This window comes from Callithrix jacchus, chromosome 4 (assembly GCF_049354715.1).
Source record: "Callithrix jacchus isolate 240 chromosome 4, calJac240_pri, whole genome shotgun sequence".
Taxonomy (NCBI): Eukaryota; Metazoa; Chordata; class Mammalia; order Primates; family Cebidae; genus Callithrix; species Callithrix jacchus.
This window is the reverse complement of record NC_133505.1, coordinates 156399529-156421647: the sequence shown is the minus strand read 5'-3', so window position 1 is coordinate 156421647 and position 22119 is coordinate 156399529. Positions and strand designations below refer to the sequence as shown.

General features: G+C 41.3%; 1 protein-coding gene across 6 annotated transcripts in view; it reads left to right on the top strand.

Moving 5' to 3' along the window:
• The first annotated feature begins 3334 nt into the window (after positions 1-3334).
• KATNA1 (katanin catalytic subunit A1) overlaps positions 3335-22119 on the top strand; it is a 38724-nt gene continuing 19939 nt past the window's right edge. Inside the window, exons 1-4 of one of the 6 annotated variants that reach the window (XM_035296938.3) lie at positions 3687-3771; positions 7851-7985; positions 12556-12730; positions 17458-17615. In XM_035296938.3, coding sequence (XP_035152829.1) covers positions 7960-7985; positions 12556-12730; positions 17458-17615 — 359 coding nt within the window. In that variant the 5' untranslated portion in view covers positions 3687-3771; positions 7851-7959. Of the gene's footprint in view, positions 3464-3686; positions 3929-7850; positions 7986-12555; positions 12731-17457; positions 17616-22119 lie in introns of those variants that run through there. The other 5 variants (XM_008995223.5, XM_035296937.3, XM_035296940.3 and 2 more) reach the window with 5 other exon arrangements.

The window sequence follows — 22119 nt, the reverse complement described above, 5'->3', positions numbered from 1 at the left end:
CCGTCTGTACTTTATAGGAGCTCAATTGCTGAGCTGTGAGCTCTATTGTTCATTCAGGGCTGTTAGGCTGCTGCAACAGAACTCATTAAAAAAAACCTATTTTTCCCAGCTGCTCATTCTGAAGGGGTTGGGGCTTTATTTTTGAGTGTCCACTGTGCTGTCCTGCCCAGGTAGGAGGCAGTCTAGTCACTATTTGCCTGCCGAGGCTCCGCCCTGCTGGTGTGAGGTTCGCCCTGTTGCTGCAGGCTCTGCCCTTCTGCTGCGGTCTCCACCCTGCTGCCACGGGCTACGCCCTGCAGCGGAGTCTCTCTGTTGTACCAGGTTGCCTCGGTAACAGCAGGCTGCGTCAGCAATGGGCATGTACCTCAGTAGGGGCTGATTGCCTCGGTAATGGCGGATGACTCTCCCCCACGGAGCTGCGCTTTAAGGGAACATCCTCACCGGGAGCGTTTGGAATCGCCGTTTTGTTTGTTGCACTGTGCTACCCCAAACGCCATGTCCCTGGGATTTCCTGGGCTTTCTTACTGTCCAAGTCCCATTCATTCTCAAGTTCAGCCCTCTTTGGTCTCAGTTTGCCGGTTCAACAGGGCACCCGTAACAGTGCGCTTTTGTATGGAGCGCTGTGGAGCACCTCTGCGCTCCGGCGCGGGCCGCAGCCGCTCCGGCTGCCGGCTACACCAGCCAAAACCTCTGCCTGGTGTCCCACGTCTCTTTTATACCTTGGAATTTCCCCGTTCTGTGGGCAACAAAGATCCGTCTGGAAATGCAGCTCTGACTCACCTCTTCGCACATCCAGCGAGAGTTTCAATCCTGGGTTGTTCTCACAGCGTCATCTTGAGTCAGGTATCCCAAATTCTTTTAAATTATTTTATTTTATTTATTCTACAAATATCAATTAACACCTACAATATGCTCAACATTGCTCTAGTCAAATGGACAAAGTTTTTGACTTCTTTAGTTTACTCGCTGGGGCAAGATAAACAAATACATAACGTGAAGAAGGGCTTTATGGCTATTCCCCTTCTGTGTAATTCCAGGGGTCACAGCACTTCTTTTAATAGTCCCCCAATCTATTCTCTCTCCCTTCCAAACCTTCCTACATTTAGCTGTCAAATTAATCCTCCTATTTGCTATATAACTTATGTCTTCATTTGAAACCTTTCAATGGATCCCTTTTTGTCTACTGAATAAAGTTGAAACCCTTTAGCTGGCACCTATCTTTCTACCTCTTTTCCCATAACTTCTTTTTTGTGTGTCCTAGGATTCTGCCAAATTAGTCTGACCATTCACCAGGAAAATATAATCTCAGCTTTTCTTTTCCTTTTTCTTTATTCTATTTATTTATTTTTTTTTTTTGAGTCAGAGTCTTGCTCTGTCGCAAGGTGCCAGGCTAGAGTACAGTTGTGTGATCTCGGCTCACTGCAACCTCTGCCTCCTGGGTTCAAGCAATTCTCCCGCCTCAGCCTCCTGACTAGCCGGGACTACAGGCACACACCACCACACCCAGCTAATTTTTGTATTTTTAGTAGAGATGGGGTTTCACCATGTTGGCCAGGATGGTCTCGATCTCTTGACCTTGTGATCCGCCTGCCTCGGCCTCCCACAGTGCTGGGATTATAGGCATGAGCCACCATGCCTGGCCTATAATCTCAGATTTTCTGAATCACAGTTTGGACACACTCATGTTAGAAGGGCGGTGGTTGTAGAAACCACACTGTAAAAGAAGAAATGACTCCTAATCATAGAGTGGTAAGAAATATTCTGCTGCTTCTCTTCAAGGTACAATGCAGAGATGAACACCCCCATTTCTTTGAAGTCAGGCTTGAGCAGTGACTTGCTCTGGCCAAAAAAATGTAGGCAGAAGTGGCGAGTATCACATCCAGGCGGAGGCTGTGCAATTTATCTCCCTTTCTTTTATTCACTGCCAAGGGTCCCACTGCCTGCATCCACTCAAGCTATGAACATAAAGAGTAGATAAGATAAAAATGCTGTTGTTGAAGCGTCTGTGAAGTTGCTACAGCATAACCCACTCTTCCTTGCCTAGTACAACTACTAAAGAAATGGAAACAGTGAATATAAGCCACTTTCTGGAGGTTTTCCACCTAAAAATTTTTTGTTTTTCCACCTAAAAAATCTTCATATATAATACACTTATGTACACATAATGAAATGTGCCCAGTTTATGTGTATTGTTCATGAATTTTAATAAATGTATATACATCTGCGTAAGCACTACCCTAACAGAACATTCCCTTTTCATCACCTCAAAACATTTCCTGGGGCCTCTTAGCAATGTTTCTTTTTTTTTTTTTTTTTTTGAGATGGAATCTTGTTTACCCAGGCCGGAGTGTGTGATCTCAGCTCACTGCAACCTCTGCCTCAATAGCTGGGACTACAGGTGTGCACCACCATGCCCAGCTAATTTTTGTATTTTTAGTAGAGACAGGGTTTCACCACGTTGGCCCGGACGGTCTTGATTTCTTGACCTGATGATCTGCCCACCTAGGCTCCCAAAGTCCTGGGATTATAGACGTGAGCCACCGGGCTCAGCCGAAACTCTTATTTTCTACTTAGTTGAGAATGTTACAAGACTTTAAGCCCCATAAAACATTCTACTTTGAGCCCACTGTACACACAGTGCCAACACTGTCTCATACATAGTGGTTGCTGAGTAAACATTTGTTGACTGAATGGATGTATTTCCCCTGAATTAATTTTACATGTCTGTGTTAGATGACTGGGCACTTTTTTTTTTTTTTAAGTATAGGGTCTCACTGTGTCACCCAGACTGGAGTGCAATGGCACCATCATGGCCCACTGCAGCCTCCAACTCTTGGGCTCAAGCGATCCTCTTCTATTAGCCTCCAGAGTACTTGGACTACAGGCACGCACCACCATGCCCAGCCAATTTTTGTACCTTTTGTAGACTATGTTGCCCAGGCTGGTCTTGAACTCCCGGCTCAAATGATCTGCCTGCCTTGGCCTCCCAAAGTGCTAGAATTACAGGGGTGAGTCACTGTGCCCGGCAGGGATGGTTTAATGTAAGACACTTTATTACGATGAGTTTCTAAAGGAATGTGTGATAAGTGCTCTATTCTGCCTCAGGTGATGGCAGAGGAATGGAGATTGAGACTGGAGGAAGCCCTGTGAAGTACATATCTGTAAATCATGAAATAGCATCATTTTCCTTTTGTGGTCTTATTGAAATGGTGATCGAAAAAAGTCCAGAAAATAAAATCCCAATAGAAGTGTGTCCAATAATCTTTGTTTACCCTCTCCCTATTGTTACGTCAAGACACGGAGCCCAGCTGGGGAATTCTGAATACTAGGTTCCAAAACAGGATTTGTCATAAACCAATTGCTTGATCCTGGACATTCACCTCTAAAATAGACACCTGACCTAACGTCTCGGGAATGTGGTGAAAATCAAATGGGAGGGGAAGTGAGCAAGCACCTGAACAAGGTACTGAGGAGCGTGAGGCAGTACTATAATACCATCCAAACCAAGATCTATAACATCCCTGGTCTTCGCCGCCTCCGCCGGGCGACGGCGGTGCCAGACTGCGCAGGCGCGCCCCCGAGTTCGGCCGCACCCTCTTCTGCCGCTTTCCACCGCCCTCACCTCGCCCCGGCGCGCGCACGCCGCCCAGCGTCCTCGTTCCCGGTGTGTCGCCCCGCGTGCGCCTGAGTAGCCGAGGACGTCACCGGCACCGGAAGTCACCCTGGCGGGTTTCTCTTCAAATTCTCGGCGAGCAGAAGCAGCGCCGGCAGGTGGTGACGACTGAACTGGGCAGTACTGGGGCCGTGAGCCGAGAGGGAGGTGGGCTGGACTGGGCCAGGCCCTCCTTCCTCGCTGCCGGGACCTCCATTCGGCCAATCTCCTGTGCCTGGCCTTGGGCGGTTTCCCGAGGAGCTTGGGCCGCCGCAGGTGAGATTTCACTCTGATGGTGCTCTAGGAACCCCCGATTTTCCAGGGCAGGGCTGGTGAGGGATTTGGGGGGCCCGCGGCGAGAACCTGCCGCGCATCCTTCCCTGAGCCTGCTGTGCCTGAGCTGAGGTCTTAGGTCCTTGCTGTTGTCTCCGACACTTTGGCTCAGGTGACAGTCCCCCTACCTGAGGAACCCTGTCCAGCTGGGGACTTTTCGGGTGCTCCTGTCGATCCCATCTTTTGGCCTGTGTCGTCAGCAAGTCACCAGCCGAGAGTTTTTAGTTCTTCGCTGTTTTGACCGGTTCTCTCCCGAATCCGTTCACGCCTCCCACCCCGAAACCCTCACAGGTGAAAACTCCGATGTCCATGCCATTGGTAGACAACTTATTTTCTTAAAACTTCTTAGGTTGAGTGATATTGTTGGGGATGTTATTTCTTTATTCTAGAGCCCGGCGTCCTCTGGGAGGCCTGTGGGCCTTTTGGTTTAGAATTTTAGGTACATTTTAGGTAAGTTTTCCCTCGAAACATTTGTTTCATACAAATGTGATGACAAAGCTAGAGGTAAACGTAGATCCTAAAGTGCCTTACAGTGGATAATCTCAAACTCTTATTTAATCAAAAAGAGTTTCCGCGAAGGGCCGCTTTTATATTAGTTACTAACTTCCAACAGCACAGTGAGGCACCCTTTTGTCTTGAAAACACTAATTTACATCTTCCTCTTTGAAATCAGACCTTTAGTTGCTGCTGAAAACATTCGCGATGTTTTAGAATGTGTCCCTTAGATGTCACGTTGATAGTCGCCTTAGTAGATGTTAAAACAGATTCTTGAAAGGTTTATAAAGGCTTAAATGTCTCAATAGAAAGCAATATTTTCTTTTCCAAAGGAGATGGTTTTTGTTCTTACACCAAGAAATAGGAGCAAAACTCTTTGTTTTGTATTAACATTAACAACTTGGGGCGGCTGCGGTGGCTCACGTCTGTAATCCCAGTACTTTCGGAGGCCAAGGCATCGGATTACGAGGTCAGGAGTTGAAGACCAGCCTGGCCAATATGGTGAAATCCGTCTCTACTAAAAATACAAAAATTAGCAGGGCGTGTTGGTATGCGCCTGTAGTCCCAGCTACTAGGGAGGCTGAGGCAGGAGAATCGCTTGAACTTGGGAGGTGGAGGTTGCAGTGAGCCAAGATCACACCACTGCACTCACACTCCAGCCTGGGTGACAGAGGGAGACTCCTTCTCAAAAAAAACAAACAAAAAACTTGTGGCCTGTAAATACCTTTAAAAAGAAGCCAGGCAGTGCTGATCAACTTTCCAACATTCCTAGACTTTGAAAAGCTATATAAAGCTTCTTTATAGCATTGGTTATTCAAGAAGCATTTACATTTTTATAGTTTCAGTACTAGGCATGCTCTGTAGTCTACAAAGGGATTCTCCACCTCATTTGGAAACTGGTGTCACAATCAAATATTTAGGATTAGAGAAGCTTGTTGGAATTTAACAACATTGTTGAATTTCTGTTTACAATAGTTTGTTTTGTTTTTAGCCACTTGACTGTTTAAAAAAGATAGCATTATCACATAAATATGGTCAATCTTGATAACATGCTGAACAGATTTTGCTTGTGGTGTTTATCGATAGGGCTTGAATATGACTTTTAAATTACATTTTAATTATTATACTCACGAATTTGTTTTGTTTAGGGTAAATTGAAAGTTTACTGTACAAATAGAGTTGGCTTTATATGTACTTCTTTTCTAAACAGGTTTCTTTTTGGTACTTTTAAAAAGTGGTAACTTTCTTGTGCTTAAGTATGTAACATAAGATGATTATAAAAGTGAGAAAAATGTATGCCATGCTATAATTGGTCATGGATCATTCATTCATTGTGCTTATTCATAATCATCAGTGGCTGACTGTAAATTAGCATGTGGTTTCCTTCATATCCCAGAGATGAACATTCTGAAAATTGCTTATCAGTGTATTGCCACTTTTGAAGTCACATACACTTGCTTTACTAAAATGCCTTCAGGAAGATGTGTGATTGGGTTTCGTGATCTTTTTGTTTTAGGAAGTAAATTTTACAGATAAGTGTAAAAGCATTTTCAGGCTTCCAACATTGGTGCTGATTTTTTAGTGTGTGTTTAATAATATTTTATGCTTGTCTACTCTTACTAAGCAAACAAGAAAAAAAAAAAACCTTGAATAAATAAGGTGATAGCCCTTTTATTAAACTTCAAGGATTTCAAGGTCTAATTCTGTCTTAATTTTGTCTCCAGTACAATTCCTTGCAATTCAGTTGATGTTCCTTAAATATTTGTTGAATGAATGACCTGTGCACGTTATGTTTAAAAACTGCAAATAAGTGGAACCCAGCCTGAGTCCTTTAAAAATTAAATGGGTAAGGTATCCTCTTTAGGAGTGAAATAGGCAGGGCCCTGTATTTGTTGTTTAGAGACAGAATAAGAACGTTAGAACTCAGATATTTGGATATTTTGCCTGTTCTTTTTCAGTCTCTTTGATCACTTCTTTTTCCTAATCCTAGAGGAGAAAAAAGGTAACTTTCTCTGTGGGAACACAACACTGCATCACATACTATATTTGCTAGAAATTTTGCTGTAAAATTGGGATTTCAGTCTTTTTAAAAATTTGACTCCGTCACTTGAATTAAAATTTCACATTGCATCTTGCTCAGTTTAAATAATTCAGTCATTAGCTAACTGATAAATTCTCAAGGCATGTAAGCAAAAGAGTGATGCTGTTAGAATAATGTAAAGGAAAAACTTGCTGTGAGATAAAGCAAACATAGCCTATGGTTTATTCTCTAATCATGTAACCAAGAGCCTGAATTTGGGGGCAATCTCATTTTTATAAGGGTTTTATTAATGTTGAACCAATAGATTGTGTTTATAGTTCATAGGGCTTAAAATGTATCAGTCAGCTTGTTTTCAAATAGATTCATTTCTTCAAATATTGCCAGATATTGCGCTAAATAGACCTAGTTTCTAGTCTTCCTGCAGTGGAATTTTAGCAATGATAACAATATAGTTTTGAAAATTGAGAGAATTTCATAAGTTTACAGTTGTGACATTCATTTGAGAAGGATGTTTTAGGCTTAGAGAGTAATAAGGGAATGGGAAAAATTATTTTCGACTAGCATTTAGTGAACTTAGAGTGCTTTAATACTGTTTTCTGCAAACACATTGTTTCTCTGATAATCAGGGATTTTTCAGGTCATGTGTTAATGTGGCCTTGGATTAGACTTTACATTTATGTTTGTTAGAAAATATCAATTCATTGGCTTCTAAAGAATTTTATCTGACTAGAAAGAGTTCAAGACATGGAACCTTTAAGGAAGGCTTGGGGTGACTTCTATGAGTTTTGGGCCATTGAATCTTGGCCCACAAGAAAAAAATGAGGACCACCTATATATAAGTAATAATTTAAATTTATTTTTTATTTTATTTTATTTTATTTATTTATGTCTGAGACAGAGCCTTACTGTCTTACCCAGGCTGGAGTGCAGTGGCATGATCACAGCTCACTGCAGCTTTGACCTCCTGGGCTCAGGTGATCCTCCCACCTCAGCCTCCTGGTAGCTAGGACTATAGGTGGTCCCCATCATGCCGAACTAATTTTTTGTAGAGACATGGTTTCACTATGTTGACCAGGCTGATCTTGAACTTCTGGGTTCAAGCGATCCTCCCACCTCAACCCCCCAAAGTACTAGGATTACAGGGGTGAACCACCATGCCTGACTATTTTAGATTTTTTTAGTGGGAAAATGGGAAGAAAGATCTCCAGGGAGACTATTAAGGAAAAGAGGGAGAGAGGGAAAAGACATGAAAGGCTTGACATCCATCTAGAACAACTGTATACTTTTAGTAGCAGGCCCCAATTATACTTTTCTAATACTCTTGCCCAGACTAGGTGTCTCATAGGGCATGGATGGCTTCAGGGCAGAAGTAATCACACAAGAATCAAACTGTAATCCCAGCTTGGAAGGGATGAGCTGAGGATCAAGGAATGTGAACATGCTGAGGGTCAGGAACTGGACAAGGTAAGAACTCTTGGTAGTTACAACAGAAACCTGGCCAGGCACAGTGGCTCGTGCCTGTAATCCTAGCACTTTGGGAGGCTAAGGTGGGTCGATCACTTGAGCCCAGGAGTTCAAGACCAGCCTGGGCAACATGGTGAAATCCCCGTCTCTACAAAACATACCAAAAATAAATTCAAAAATTAGCTTGTCATGGTAGTGCATATCTGTGGTCCCAGCTACTCAGGATCAGTTGAGCCCAGAAGATCAAGGCTGCAGGGAGCTGTGATGGTGCCACAGCACTCCAGCCTGGGCTAGAGTAAGACCCTGTCTCAAAAAAAAGAACTAGGCAGTATTCAGTCAAAGATTTATTGAGATCTACTATTTGAGAACATGGTTCTAGGTGCTAGAGATATATCAGTAAATAACAGTGAGATATGGCCCTTGGCCATTAGGCTTTTGTTAAGACATAATATGATCAGTGGTCATGAATCCAGGCAGGCACTATTTAGGTCATAGGATTTTATTCCTTTTCTTTTGGAGCTCAGATGCCCAGTCTTGAGTTACTCATAGACCTTAGTTCATAGCTATATTGGTTCATAACAGATTATCCCAAAACTTGGTGACTTAAAACAACAGACATTTATTATCTTTCTCACTGTTTCACTGGGTCGGGAATTTGGGCATGACTTAGCTGGATGCCTCAGATTCAGGGTGTTTTTCAGAGCTGTAATCAGGTATCATCCAGGGCTGTCTATCTCAAGGCTCTAGTGAGGAGGGATTCTGATCTAGTGACTTCTGATCTCACTCACATGGGTGTTGGCAGGATTTGGCTCCTCAGGGGCTATTGGACTGAGGGCCTCAATTCTTCTCTGGTTGTTGGCCTGGAGCCTCCCTTAGCTCTTTGCCATGTGGGCCTCTGCCCAGGCAGCTCACTGCATGGAGCTGGTATTCCATTTGAGTGGGGTGAGCAAGAGACAGCAAGCAAGATGGAAGTCATAGTCTAATCTCAGAAATGATATTACGTTATTTGTTACAAGCACACATTCAAGGGCTAGTAATTATGTGAGTACAGATACCAAGAGGCAAAGGTCACTGAGTACCATCTTGGAGGCTCTCCATGATTATGTACGGATATAAGGCCCTTCTTTTGTTGTATTTATTTTTTGCTTCTCCCCTATCCTTCATAAGCAGTTTCTCCACTCATTTTCCTCCTCACCTTCCATAGACTTTCTAATATGTTTAAGGTACTTTCTTGGATATGTATGCATCCTTTCAAAATGAGTGTTTTATATAGCATATGTATTTTTCATTTATAATATGACATTGGGATTTAGATCTTGTTCTATGTCTGAGACCTTTTTTTCACCCAACCCTATGTTGTGATGATCTATCCATGTTGCTGTATGTAAATTTTATTCATTGCTTCTGCCTGCTACGTGGTACTCTGTGGTCTGCCACATTTCCCTTAGCTGAGAGTAAGTAGATTGGCTGTACTTGATTTCTCAAACATTTCTGTCATTAACATCCAAAACCAAGTTCCTTTATGGATCTGTGTGAGACTTTCTCTGGAAGATTTACAAGAGTGGGATTGCTGGGTCATGGAGTGTATATATACATATACTTACATATATATGTGTGTGTATATATACATATATATATTTGCATATATAATTTCCCCAAGTACTGCCAGATTGCACTCCCAAATGACTATGCCAGTTTATGCCTGCAAATTGATGTAAAGGTTTCTTTTTTCCCTGGCCCTTGCCACTACTTAGTTTATTGGGCTTACTTTTGTTTTGAGTCTGGTTAAAAAAAAAAGAGGTCTCTCATGGATTCAGTTTATATTTATTGGTTACTCCTGTCTGTGCTTGTTAGCCATTTGAGTTTCCTTTCTGTGAACTGTCCTTTATGCTCTTTCCTTATTTTCTTGTGAGGTATTTTGGTCCATTAATACCACTGTGAGGAATTACAGTGATAGATTTTCTGATCTTAAGTCATCCGTGCATTTCTGGAATAAACCCTTCTTGATCATGGGGTGTGAGTGTGTGTGTGTCGATGCATTGTGGGTCAGCTAATAGTAGGATTTCCATGTTCATAAGTGAAATGGCTCTTGTGTTCTTATTCAGTGCACAATTGAGATAATTTCAGCCTCATAAAAAAGAGTTGCTCAGCTTTTCCTTGTTTGTTGGATCAGCTTTTATGTGGTTAGAATTATATCTATTTAGAAGTTTGGTTTAAAAAAAAAAAACCCCGAAAAACAAAAGAAACTTGCTTAATAGAAGTCATCTGGGCCTGGAGCTTTTTTTTTTTTTTTAATGTTTTCTTGAGACACAGTCTCACTCTGTCTCTGTTGCCCAGGCTGGAGTATAGTGGCACTATCTTGCCTCACTGCCGCTTTGACCTCTCCAGGCTCTGGTGATCCTCCCACCTCAGCCTCCTGAGTAGCTGGAACTACAGGTGCACACCACCATGCTCTGCTAATTTTTGTATTCATTGTAGAGACGGGGTTTTGCTGTGTTGCCCAGGCTGGTCTTGAACTCCTAAGCTCAAGCAGTCCTCCCGCCTCAGTGTCCCAAAGTGCTGGGATTACAGGCGTGAGCCACCGTGCCTGACTGAGACCATGCTTAAGAGCTGTTGTGTTGACATCTCTTTCTTCATCAGCTCCTCACTCTTCCCAAGTCTCTGTTTGCCCTGAAATACTATGCTGTCTTTATCTGGTGTTAAGCTGGTACTGCTGTTTTTCTTTCTGATGATAGTGGGTTAGGGCTAGAGTGAGCAAAGATTGGCAAGTGGAATGAAAGTCAGAAAGGACACAGCTAGAATACTAGCTATGAAATACACTTATCTAGATACCATACTGACGCACAAAAGAAGTAAAAAATAATCTTGTTTTCTTTATACTCATATGTCCGCTCAGCTTTGCTGTCGTCTTTCATGATTTCTTCACCTTGTTAGTCCTCTAGGCTTGAAACTTCATTTTCAACATTTTCTCCACACAGTGAGTTTCCTAAGTCATCTCAGCAGTTCTTTCACCACAGTGTTTCTTTTTATTCTCATAGCTACATTCCTAATTCAAATTATTGCCCTCTCAAAAGCACATAAATCTTTCCAGCCTTGAACTTCACCATGTGATTTACAGTTAGAAAATAATAATAGCATTGTGAACATTAACAAAGCTGGCATTTATCAAACGTCTGCTTTAATGCTTTATAATCACACCTATGTATCCATATCCTACTAAGTGCAAAGGTTGGATGAGGTTGTCATATGTAGAAGATTTCATGGCAGATAGGTTTAACATTTATTAAAGACCTACTTTTTGTCAGATAGTATGCTTAGTACTTTAAATAGTCATTTAGTATTAAATAGCAACTCCTGAAAGTAGATGCTGTGCCACTTCTATAGATTTAAAAATAGGCTTAGAAAAAAGTTAAGGGGTTTGACTAAGGTGACAGAATTAGAATTCTAGCCAAAATTTTTTCTAACTTCAAAACACATATGCCTTCTGCTAATCCATACTGCTTCAAAAATGTATCTGATATTCACTCTTCATTCTACAGATGTTTAATAAGATGTGTGTCATGCAAGGATCATATAGTCTCACACCTTTTCGGTGCAAATCCTGCTCTCAGATAACAATCTGCTAGAGATTTGACATATATAGAAACTATAATTTGAAGTAGCCAAGTACCTTGGGATGAAAGGCACAGGAAAGTGCCAGGGAACTTTAGAGGAGGGAGACATTATTTTGAACTGAGGTTCAGTGGTTAGACATACTAGAAAAACTACCATCTGAGCTGGGCTTTGACACATAGGGAGGGTTTGAATGTGGGAACTTTAAAAAAAAAAAAAGTTTTATTTATTTATTTATTTATTTTTAAGCAGAGTCTGGCTCTGTCTCCCAGGCTGACGTGCAGTGGTGCCATCTCGGCCCACTGCAAATTCTGCTACCCTGGTTCAAGCGATTCTTATGCTTCAGCTTCCCCAGTAGCTGGGACTACAGGTGTGCGCCACCACACCCAGCTAATTTTTGTATATTTAGTAAAGACAAGGTTTTGCCATAGTGGCTAGGCTGGTCTTGACCTCCTGGCCTCAAGTGATCTGCCTGCCTTGGCCTCTTAAAATATTTCTTGGGCACATTGTCTCATGCCTGTAATGCCAGCACTTTGGGAGACCAAGGCAGGCGGATTACGTGAGGTTGGGAGTTGAAGACCAGCCTGGCCAACATGGTAAAACCCTGTCTCTACAAAAATACAAAAAAATTTAGCTGGGTGTGGTGGCAGGCACCTGTAATCCCAGCTACTCTGGAGGCTGAGGTGGAAGAATCACTTGAACCTGGGAGGCAGAAGTTAAAGTGAGCTGAGATTGCACCATTGCACTCCAGCCTGGATGATAGAGTGAGACTCCGTCTCAAAAAAAAAAGTCTTTGAAGGAGTGGAAATAGCATGAACACACATACAGAGATGGGAAGTGTGGTATGTGTGATTGTGAATTTCTTGAGGGAGGCTTGGAAAGTATTTTTTAATAACTAGGGTATTTATTTTTAAGAGACATGTAAATTTAAAATGTTTCTTTTTTTTTCTTTTTTTAGCTTACAACTGAACATGAGTCTTCTTATGATTAGTGAGAATGTCAAATTGGCTCGTGAATATGCATTGCTGGGAAACTATGACTCTGCAATGGTCTATTATCAGGGAGTTCTTGACCAAATGAACAAGTATCTATACTCAGTGAAAGATACATACCTCCAGCAGAAATGGCAACAGGTGAGAATAATGGCTGCTGTATATTTTAATGGCTTAAGTATTCAGAAGAGAAAATTTAGATAAAATGTCAATGCTATATATAGCATTACATGCTATATGTTACATGTTAAGAATGTATGGCTACTGAGCACAGTACATAGTGACTCACTCCTGTAATCCTAGCACTTTGAGAAGTCAAAGCAGAAGGATCACTTGAGGCGAGCAGTTCAAGTACAACCTGGACAACATAGCAAGACTTCATCTCTACAAAAATAAAAAAATTAGCCAGATGTGGTGGTACATGCCTGTAGTCCTAGCTACTAGGGAGGCTGAGGTGGGAGAATCGCTTGAGCCTGGGAGGTTGAGGCTTCAGTGAGCTATGCTTGTACTACTACACTCCAGCCTGGGCAACAGAGCTAGACCCTGTCTCAAAAATAAAAAACAAAACAAAACATGAATGTATGATTTATTACACAGTTTTGCATGTCATACTTGAAACTGAATTTATTATATTAATAATCCACTTTCACCATCGGGGGTATTATGAGTTCTACTTAATTCTAATTGCTGGAATCCAATAAGCGTTCTTTAAAATAATGGTTTTGACATTTTTTTCTTTATTAGATTTTTACCTGGTAAAAATAGAGTAGACTTTATTAAGCCATTGTCGAAACTGTAAATGGCTTGTGAATCTCATGGATGGGTACCAAATTCTTTTTTTTTTATTTTTTATTTTTGAGAGAATGTCTTGCTCTCTTGCCCAGGAGGAATGCAGTGGTGCAGTCACTGCAGCATTGACCTCAAGGTTCAAGCAGTCCTCCCACCTCAGCCTCCTGAGTAGGTGGAACCACAGGTGTGCCCCACCATGATCTGCTAATTTTTAATTTTTTTGGTAGAGATGGGCTCTCCCTGTATTTCCCAGGCTGGTCTCAAGCTCCTAGGCTCAAGAGATCCTCCCACTTCAGCCTCCCAAAGTGCTGGGATTACAGGTGTGAGCCACCACACCCGGCCCCATATTTCTGTATAATAGAACTTTATAAAGCAGGTTATGGTTGGATCCCATTGAGAAACTTCAGTTACTGAGAACCAACAGAAATTTAAAATTGGAAATTGTAGAACTTACAGGTCCAGTGGAGGCTGGCATTTATAATAAGCCTCAACTATATCACAAGAGGAAAGAAATATTAACAAAGTAATAGTCTTTTTGAGCTGATCTTCTAGATAGAATATTATACCTCAGATTCTACTGAGCTGCTTTTTAAATCTTGTTCCATATTTTTCCTTAATTTTTTTTTTTAGAGAAACAGCCTATCTCTTTGAACTTAATCTGTTTCCCTGTATCTGTTCCTCCATATCCTTTACTACATCCATATCATTACCAGAAGGGGCAAATCTTTTATTTTATTTATCTTTATTTTTTATAGAGATGATATCTTACTATGTTGTTCAGGCTGGTCTTGAACTTCTGGGTTCAAATGATCCTCTTGCCTTGGCCTTTCAAAGTGCTAGGATTATAGGCATGAGTCACCATTCTTGGCCTGGAAAATATTTAATTTCATAAGGAGTCTGAAGTTTGTCAGTGAAGGACTTTTTAGACCTTTTGTTGTTAGGCCAAAGACTTTTACTTAAGTGTAAGCATTTGTTTAAAGGTACTTAAGATTAAATCATTTAAGCTGTAAAACAAAACATTATCACCTTAATTTTCATTTCAATATTATAGATATAGTTTTTTGTTTTTACTACTTCCTTTTCTTTTGAGATGTAGTTTTGCTCTTGTTGCCCAGGCTGGAGTGCAATAGCATATTCTCAGCTCACTGCAACTTCTACCTCCTGGGTTCAAGCGATTCTCCTGCCTCAGTCTCCTGAGTAGCTGGGATTACAGGCGCCTGCCACCACACCTGGCTCATTTTTGTATTTTTAGTGGAGACGGGTTTTGCCATGTTGGCCAGGCTGGTCTTTTAACTCCTGACCTCAGGTGATCCACCTGCCTTGGACTTCCAAAGTGCTGGGATTATAGGCATGAGCCACCAAGCCTGGCCTACCATTTTCTTGTTGTGGTAAAATATACATAACACTTTACTGTCTTGGCTTTTTTTTTTTTTGAGACAGAGTCTTGTTCTGTTGCCCAGGCTGGAGTGCAGTGGCGCAGTCTCGGTTCACTGTGACCATCACCTCCTGGGTTCAAGCAATTCTCCTGCCTCAGCCTCCCGAGTAGCTGGAAACACAGGCGTGTTCCACATCACCTGGCTAATTCTTTTGTATTTTTAGTAGAGATGGGGTTTCGCCACGTTGGCCCGGCTGGTCTTGAACTCCTGACCTCAGGTGATCCACCTGCCTAAGCCTCTGAGTGCTAGAATTACATATGTGAGCTACCGTGCCTGACCTTGGGCATTTTTAAGTATACAGTTCAGTGTCATTAGATACATATATAATGTGCAAGCATCACTATATATAGGTTTTAGACTAAGTTCAGACCCATTACTATAATACAATTGAGTCAAAACTATATATAGGTTTTTTTTTTTTTTTTTGAGATAGAGTCTCACTCCATCACCAGGTGCCAGGTTGGAGTGCAGTGGTGTGACCTCGGCTCACTGCAACCTCCACCTCCCAGGTTCAAGCAATTCTCCTGCTTCAGCCTCCCAAGTAGCTGGGACTACAGGCGTGCGCCACCACACCCTGCTAATTATTTTGTATTTTTAGTGGAGACGGGGTTTCACCATATTGGCCAGGATGGTGTCGATCTCTTGACCTTGTGATCCACCCGCCTCGGCCTCCCAAAGTGCTGGGATTACAGGCGTGAGCCACTGCGCCCGGCCAAAACTATATATAGATTTTTGGGGGTTTTTTTTGAGGCAGAGTCTTAGTCTGTTCCCCAAGTTGGAATTTAGTGGTGCAATCATGGCTCACTGCAGCCTTAACTTCCCAGGCTCAAGCAATCCTTCCACCCCAGCCTCTGGAGTAGCTGGGACCACAGGCACAAATCAACATGCCTGGTTTATTATTATTTTTTAGAGATGGGAGTACGCTATGTTGTCCAGACTTAGTTTTTAAATTGAGTCTTTTCCCTTTTATTTTTTAGTTGGAATCTTACTCTCAAAAAACGAGGGTCATTTCACTGCATTCCAGTCTGGATGACAGAATAATAAGACCCTGTCTCTAAAAAATACTTTAAAAATAAAGACTGCTTTTGGCCAGGCACTCTGGCTCATGCCTGTAATCCCAGCACTTTGGGAGGCCGAGGCGGGTGGATCACCTGAGATCCAGAGTTCGAGACCAGCCTGACCAACATGGTGAAACCCTGTCTCTAAAAATACAAAAATTAGCCAGGTGTGGTGGCAGATGCCTGTAATCCCAGCTACTTGGAAGGCTGAGGCAGGAGAATTGCTTGAACCCAGGAGGTGGAGGTTGCAGTGAGCCCAGATCATGCCATTGCATTCCAGCCTGGTGGACAGAGTGAAACTCCATCTCAAAAAAAAAGCAGGAAAAAAGACTGCTTTTAAAAAAATCTTGGATGCATATAAATTGAGACCTTTTTTAGTCTGTAGGTTGTGACCCATTAGTGAGTCATAGCATTAGTAGATTCTGATCAATGTTGTATTCATTTTTTAGAAATTATTTACTGATATATAATAGTTGTACATATCTTGGGGCTACACATTGTATTTTGACTCCTGAATACAGTGTCTCATGATAAAATCAGGGTAATTGGGATTAATCAGCATTTAAAATGGCATAAAAATTATCAAAGTAGGGCTGGGCATGGTGACTCACACCTGTAATCTTAGCACTTTGGGAGGCTGAGGTGGGAGGATGGCTTGAACCTAGGGGTTTGAGGTTATGGTGAGCTATGATCATGCCGCTGCAGTATAGCCTGGGCAACAGAATGCAACTTTGTCTCTAAAAAATAAAAATAAACTTTGACAAAAATAAAACTTTCACAAGTTGTACTTTGATGTTTTTTTTCCCCCATGGGCTCAAACAGTTGTCTCACCTCAGCCTCTCAAGTAGGCAGGACTACAGGCGTGGGCCACCATGCCCAGCTAATTATTTTTGTAGAACTTCAAAGTTTTAGTTAACTTTTATGTTTGTTATGCCATTTATTTTATTTTTTCGAGATGGAGTCTCGCTCTCTTGCCCAGACTATACTGCAACCTCTGCCTCCTGGGTTCAAGTGATTTTTCTGCCTCAAACTCCTGAGTAGCTGGGATTCCAGGTGCCTGCCACCACACTGACTAATTTTTGTACTTTTAGTAGAGATGGGTTTCACCATGTTGGCCAGGCTGATCTTGAACGCCTGATCTCAGGTGATCTGCCCGCCTTGGCCTACCAAAGTGTTGAGATTACAGGTGTGAGCCACCGTGCCCAACCTGTTATGCAATTGAGATAAGAATATAAATTAGTAATATTTTTAGCAGAGATGGGGTTTCACCATGTTGGCCAGGCTGGTCTCAAACTCTTGAGCTCAAGTGATCTATCCTCTACAGCCTCCCAAAGTGCTGGGATTACAGGCATAAGCCACCATGCCCAGCCTAGCCTGGATGTTTAATTCATTTTATCAGAATTAATTTTGCAATTGGAAGACAAAAATTTAATGAACTATTATTAAAATTTTGACAAAATATCTTGTTGTGGTTTACTGGATATCTGATATCAAAATGGAGTTTTGTTTAATAAATGGCCCTCAGTTAATTTTGACAGTGATATATTATAGAAATTTAAAGAGCCATCTTCTTCTTTGAAATCAGGTTTGGCAGGAAATAAATGTGGAAGCTAAACATGTTAAAGATATCATGAAAACACTAGAGAGCTTTAAACTAGACAGCACTCCCTTGAAAGCAGCACAGCATGAATTTCCAGCTTCTGAGGGAGAAGTCTGGTCCATGCCTGTACCTGTTGAACGAAGGTAAGTGGAGACCTCTTAAGAAATCAGTTAGCCCAAGGAGCTTATAGCACTGATTATATCTAGGAGGAGGCTGGGGTGGCTGAGAGACAGGAATGGGAGGGAGTTTTTTTACTGAATATTGTCTCTTTTATAACTCCTGAACTTTGTATCATATGCCTTTGTGACCTATTTCAAAAAATAAGATTTAGGTAAGAATAATTCAAATATGTACTTTCGTGAATGACCTTAAAGTGCTAGAGACAGAGTTATCTTGTGGAAGGAGAATGGGGTTAGGAATTGAAATATTCAGACTCTGCTTCTTTCTTTGCCATTCTCTGTAGCTTTGGGGAAATAATAAAACCTTTTTTTTTAGACCTCAGATTTTTCTTTCTTTCTTTTTTTTTTTTGACAGAATCTCACTCTGTTGCCAGGCTGGAGTGCAGTGGCATGATCTCAGCTCACTGCAACCTCTGCCTCCCAGGTTCAAGTGATTCCCTGCCTCAGCTTCCTGAGTAGCTGGGACTACAGGTGCGCCCCACAGTGCCTGGCTAATTTTTTGTATTTTAGTAGAGATGGGTTTCACCATGTTGGCTAGGATGGTCTCAATCTCCTGACCTCGTGATCCTCCTGCCTTGGTCTCCAAAAGTGCTGGGATTACTGGTGTGAGGCCAGGCCCAGGTTTTTCTTGTGTTAAGAGAGAAAGTCAGACTAACAGTGGCTCTCAAACAGGCATCACAGATTACTTCTTTTCATCAAGGTATAATGTTGCTAAAATTGAAGAAAAATGGGCTTTTTAATTTATAGAGAAAAGTTAAAGGATAAAATGTTCTGAATTTTAGGGTTTTCCCTGGCATTTTTTCCCCCAACTTCCTAGTACCAAGTGCTAGCAAATGAACAACTAGTGATACTGATATTTACTGAAATACTGTAAATAGCCACTCGTGTAGTTCTACTGCATAATTTTTAACTGACCAGTGTGCAGGTGGATGTTATCTATGTCATTCACATAGTAGATTTCCTAGTTTGTATTATAGATTTAAATATTGAATGTGTCATGCCTTTCTAGAAAGAACACTTATGACTTCCCATGTTCATTGCCTGTTAACTTTGCATTAAGAAGTTGCCCAGATGGTTTTCAGTTTTAATATTTTATCATTGCAATTTTGAATTCTTGTTGTTTTTTTTTAATACTAGTCAAGTGCAGTAGTGGGAAGTAGAGGAAGAATAGAACAAGGAGTTTGATCTGTAACTGACTGAACAATCGAGATAACTCACTACCTTTGGACAGCCTTGGTTATGTTTTATTTAATTTTATTTATATTTTATTTTATTTATTGGGATGGGGTCTCACTCTCTTACCCGGGCTGTAGTGCAGTGGTGTAATCTTGGCTCACTGCAACCTCTGCCTCGTGAGTTCAAGCATTTCTCCTGCCTCACCTTCCCGAGTAGGTGGGATTATAGACCTGCATTGCCACACCCAGCTAATTTTTGTATTTTTAAGAGAGACAGGATTTCACCATGTTGGCCAGGCTGGTCTTGAACTACTGACCTCAGGTGATCCGCCCGCCTCGGCCTCTCAAAGTGCTGGTAAGTGCTGGAATTACAGGCCTGAGCCACCAAGCCCAGGCTGGTTGTATTTTATAATCACAGGTGCTGGATTATACATCCACAGAGTCCTAAACTATTTTAGGCTATAGGTGTTATTTATTTCTTACAATATGCCTTCCAAATAGGTCATATTTTCCCTATATTTCAGATAAGACAGCTGGGGTACAATAAGTTTGGGTAACTTTTCCCCACTGTCACAAAACTGGTAACTGGTAGAGCTAGGATTTGAACCTAGATATATTGTGTTTTATAATAAATTATAAATCTGTCACTCTCTGCTATAGCAGGCCTAACAGTCTCTAACTAAAAATGATTAAAAACATGGATTCAGGGGCATCACTCCCAGAGAATGTGATATAGTAGATAGTGGATAGAACTCAGGAATCTACAGGTGATTGTGCTATAGGTGGTCCATAGGTCACACTTTGAGAAGACCGATACCATCATGTTCTTGACATTTAAAATCAATTAATGAGTATTGATTATTTCTTAGCCACTTTTATTTTTATTTATTTATTTATTTTGAGATGGAGTCTTGCTCTGTCGTCCAGGCTGGAGTGTAGTGGTGAGATCTCAGTTCACTGCAGCCTCCACCTCCTGGATTCAAGCAATTCTCCTGTCTCTGCCTCTCAAGTAGCTGGAATTACAGGCATGCGCCACCACACCCAGCTAATTTTTGTATTTTTAGTAGAGATGGGGTTTCAGCATGTTGGCCAGGTTGGTCTTGAGCTCCTGACCTCAGGTAATCCACCTCTGTTGGCCTCCCAAAGTGCTAGGATTACAGGCCTGAGCCACTGCACCCAGGCGCCATTTAATTTTCTTAATCTCCACATACAAGGACTGTACTAATGTTCTGTTACTAACTCCTGATATCCTTTGGATATTTACTAAATTTTTCCCATGCCTTATAAGCACTTTCATGTAAATTACATTTTCTATTATATAATAGTTCACTACAAAAAAGCACAGTAGACTCATTAAAGAAAAATAGAAAAATTCATAGAAGAAGGGGGAAAATCACAGTCATCCTAGTTTATTTCCTTCTGATCTTTTATGCATTATTTTCATAGTTGTAGTTGTGCTATGTCCATGGTTTACAACATTGTACTGTCTTCTAAGAAAAATCCAAACAATAGTCAACAATCATTGCATATTTACTGTGTGCCAGGTACTGTGTTTGTTGTTTTGCATGTATTACTTAATTCTTAAAACCATCTTAAAAGGCAGGTACTAATTTTTTTAGCCCCAATTTCTGATGAGGCTAAGATAGGTTAAGTAATTTGCTCTTCATATTTTAAACATTTATGATTTATAAGCCATGCCAGATATTTTCTCTGCAGTTTTTTAAGAGTTATTTGCTATTGTTCTGACTGGTAGGTGACCTATACTGTTTACCATGCTCTTAATGTTTTTTCCCCTTTTTTCATTATTCTAAAGTTGTGTGAATATTCGTGAGTAAAAATTTTTCTGCATTTATAATTTTTTCCCCTAATTTCAGAAACAGAACTAACAGATAAGTCAAGCTGTGTTTTTGCTTTTGCCCGTTAATTTGTTTGATTCTTATTTACTTGCTTTTTTCTTTTCTCCTGGAGGATCATTGCTTGGGTCTTGTATTAGTCTGCTTGGGCTACCATAACAAAGTATCATACACTGGGTGGCTTAAACAACAGAAATTTATTTCTCGCACTTGGGCTGGGAAGTCCAAGATCAAGATGGGGCCAGTTTGGTTCCAGGTGAGGGCTCTCTTCCTGAGCACACAGCTGCCTTCTCTCTGTGTGCTCACCTGGCAGAGTGAGTGAATTCTTTGGTGTCTTTCATAAGGACATTAATCCTGTCACATCAGGGACTCTTACTTCCTTACTCCTAATAGTCATATTGGGCATCGGGGCTTTAACATGAATTTTGGGGAGGACACAAACACTCAGCCTCTAACAGTCCTAAAACTTCTCAGTTATTAGTCAGATTTTTCCAACAAATAGATGTTCCCAGTGGAAAATCAGTTGATTCTGAATTTAGTGAAGTGTTTGGTTACCTCAGTCTCACAAGCAGAGGCAGAATTCCCTTTGAGGGGTGGTGGGTGGGAAGTTAAGCCCTAAGAGGTGTTCCCTCTTGCTTCTTGCTTTCTTCAATATCATTTTCTGTCCCTGATTTTGAATGATCTAGATTACTGTTATGTTTTCCTTTTTTGATTTTATTTGGCATCTTTCTATTTCTTCTTGTACTTTATTTTACTTGCTCCCTTAACTGGATATCTTTCAAGTTTTTAAAAATTTTTCTATTAGTCTTCATTTTTTTTTTTTGAGACGGAGTTTCGCTCTTGTTACCCAGGCTGGAGTGCAATGGCGCGATCTCGGCTCACCGCAACCTCCGCCTCCTGGGTTCAGGCAATTCTCCTGCCTCAGCCTCCTGAGTAGCTGGGATTACAGGCCTGCGCCACCATGCCCAGCTAATTTTTTGTATCTTTAGTAGAGACGGGGTTTCACCATGTTGACCAGGATGGTCTCGATCTCTTGACCTCGTGATCCACCCGCCTTGGCCTCCCAAAGTGCTGGGATTACAGGCTTGAGCCACCGCGCCCGGCCTTAGTCTTCATTTTTACTCATGCTTTAAGAGAGTCATTTCTTCTTTACTTGTGTTGGTGATTCTAACCTTGTCATCACCAAAATTTTAGTACTATTTAAATAATAGATTTACCTGATCCAGTATTCTTTTCTAGAACTGTACACAAAAAAATGTGAGTACAAGGAGGTTCATTGAAGCCTTATATTGAAAAGGTTACACATAGCTTAAATGCCACTAGATGTGATTCTTTTCAAATGTCTTTTAACAGTCAGCTGCTGTCCCTCAAATATCTTCCCATCTCACACAAGAAAACCCAGAGTTTTCATGTCCTTAAAGCCCTATGAGACCTGGTTCC